Here is a 1,788-nt window from a genome sequence, read left to right as displayed (position 1 = left end):
GGGTATTCTGTGCTACTCCAAGCCTTGCTTTGCAAACTGTGCGACATTGAAAGTCTTTCAAATCATGATGAAAAAGGGCAATTAATAGTCTCTTAGAAGTCGTAGTGCAGGTATTGCCAAAACGTCAACTTAAGGGAATCGAATTTTGTTCATGAATTGCATTACTAACCCACCGTTGTCGTACGAAATGACACACCACCAATTTGTTATAGACACTGTTTATATTGGCTAGATTAGCTGGAGAGTTTTTTGCGCACATATGTCTTAGATTCCTGCTGTCGAACACTTTAAGTGTTGATGACTCTCGTACAAAACTTACGTCGCTACAGTTTTTGGGAAGAATTATAAATTATGAATGCCTTTGAATCAGCAATCGAGGAGGGCTATTTTTCGGGAAAAAAACTTGAACCACGATTTACATTCTGGCACACATCCGCACGCTCTTTGTTCACGATGAGATCTTCCAAAAATTGAAAGCAGATTACTAGTGGTAGTACCACAATCAACATGATTATGGTATATGCTACCATATGCATATTATTTTTTGGAGGTCATTTAAGTGAACATTTTTTAGGCGGCTGTTGGAGGCCAGGATTATTGACATGGTAACGTACATGTAAATAATTCAGGATAATCATGGTTGCAAAATCTATCTTAACTAAGTAGCCATATGGGGAAGATTCGCGAAGATTCGACAAGATTCGTTGAGGACGAGAAAGATACGAAACGTGGGGCTATCCTTTAACCAAGATTTAATCCTGTTTGGTCCAGGACTCAATCCTGGAGCACAGGAATGTGTTCTAATGTATGGAACATTCTCCATGATTGCTCATGATTGTGGCCATGATTTAATACTGGATAGTTGACTTGCTTTGTTTACAGCACTTCAAGAGCCATTGACGCGCGATGTGTGGATATGAGCAGGAGACAACGCTGAAGCAAAGCTGCTACAATGTAGGGACCACTATCAACTGCCATGAGTTACGTAAAAGAAGGAAACATGTATTCAATCATATTAAACTCGCCAAGGCATACGCTGCAGCTTTACTAATAGATTTAATGCGCGATCTGCGTCGATGGAACCTCCTCGTCGCTGCTCGGGGCCGGCGGGTTTTCCTCCTCGTCGCCTGCGTGAGTTGAGTCTGCTGCAGGGGCCCCTCGAATGGTAATAGACGACTAGTCAATAGGTAGAAGAATAGGTTGAAGCGGCGTCTCGTAAGCGACTTGTCGCTCGTGTCCACCGGGCTCCCTGGGACGACCTTGTGGATGAACATCCAGCACACATACACTCCATAGCTGTAGCCATCGAACTGGAGCGGGTTGTTTTGGGGGATCACGTCGTAGTCCTGTAATCCAGAGATCTTGAGATTTGTAGCGACATCAACCGCTGCGTTCATGTACGGACCTTGATTTAGAGGGTCGTAGAAATAGATCCGCTTCTCCTTCACTTTGATGACGACACAGCACCAGTGGAAGTTAGAGAAATTCAAAGTCACCATAACTGTGTCGATATCGGGTTCGTTGACGAATTGGAGAACTGATCCACGAACCGAAGCTTCAACTGGTTGATCATCCGTGTTGCGCGTGCGCTTCGACTTTGGTACAGCAGATTAAAACCCGGCAAACCGGCAATTTGGATAATCTTGCGATAGACGCCAGCATAACGCTCTATTGCACGCGTCATTCAGCCATGTCGGTGGTGTCGCCCTATGCAACATAGCGTACGGATAGTCTGAGAGGTTAGGAAGGCCTTGAATGGGCTTGTAGGGGTAAGTAGCCATTACTTCA

The 1,788-nt window shown here is 44.6% G+C and overlaps 1 protein-coding gene across 1 annotated transcript; it reads right to left on the bottom strand.

Moving 5' to 3' along the window:
* Positions 1 to 1,010: 1,010 nt before the first annotated feature.
* PPTG_17193 (hypothetical protein) lies at positions 1,011 to 1,499 on the bottom strand (the record flags this gene model as incomplete). Its single annotated transcript, XM_008915070.1, has 1 exon — positions 1,011 to 1,499. One exon carries the CDS (start codon positions 1,497 to 1,499, stop codon positions 1,011 to 1,013), a length of 489 nt encoding a protein of 162 aa, XP_008913318.1.
* Between the last annotated feature and the right edge of the window lie 289 nt (positions 1,500 to 1,788).

This window comes from Phytophthora parasitica (genome assembly GCF_000247585.1).
Source record: "Phytophthora parasitica INRA-310 unplaced genomic scaffold supercont2.67, whole genome shotgun sequence".
Classification (NCBI taxonomy): domain Eukaryota; phylum Oomycota; class Peronosporomycetes; order Peronosporales; family Peronosporaceae; genus Phytophthora; species Phytophthora nicotianae.
Note: the sequence above shows the minus strand (reverse complement) of the source record. Positions and strands in the feature narration are given on the sequence as shown.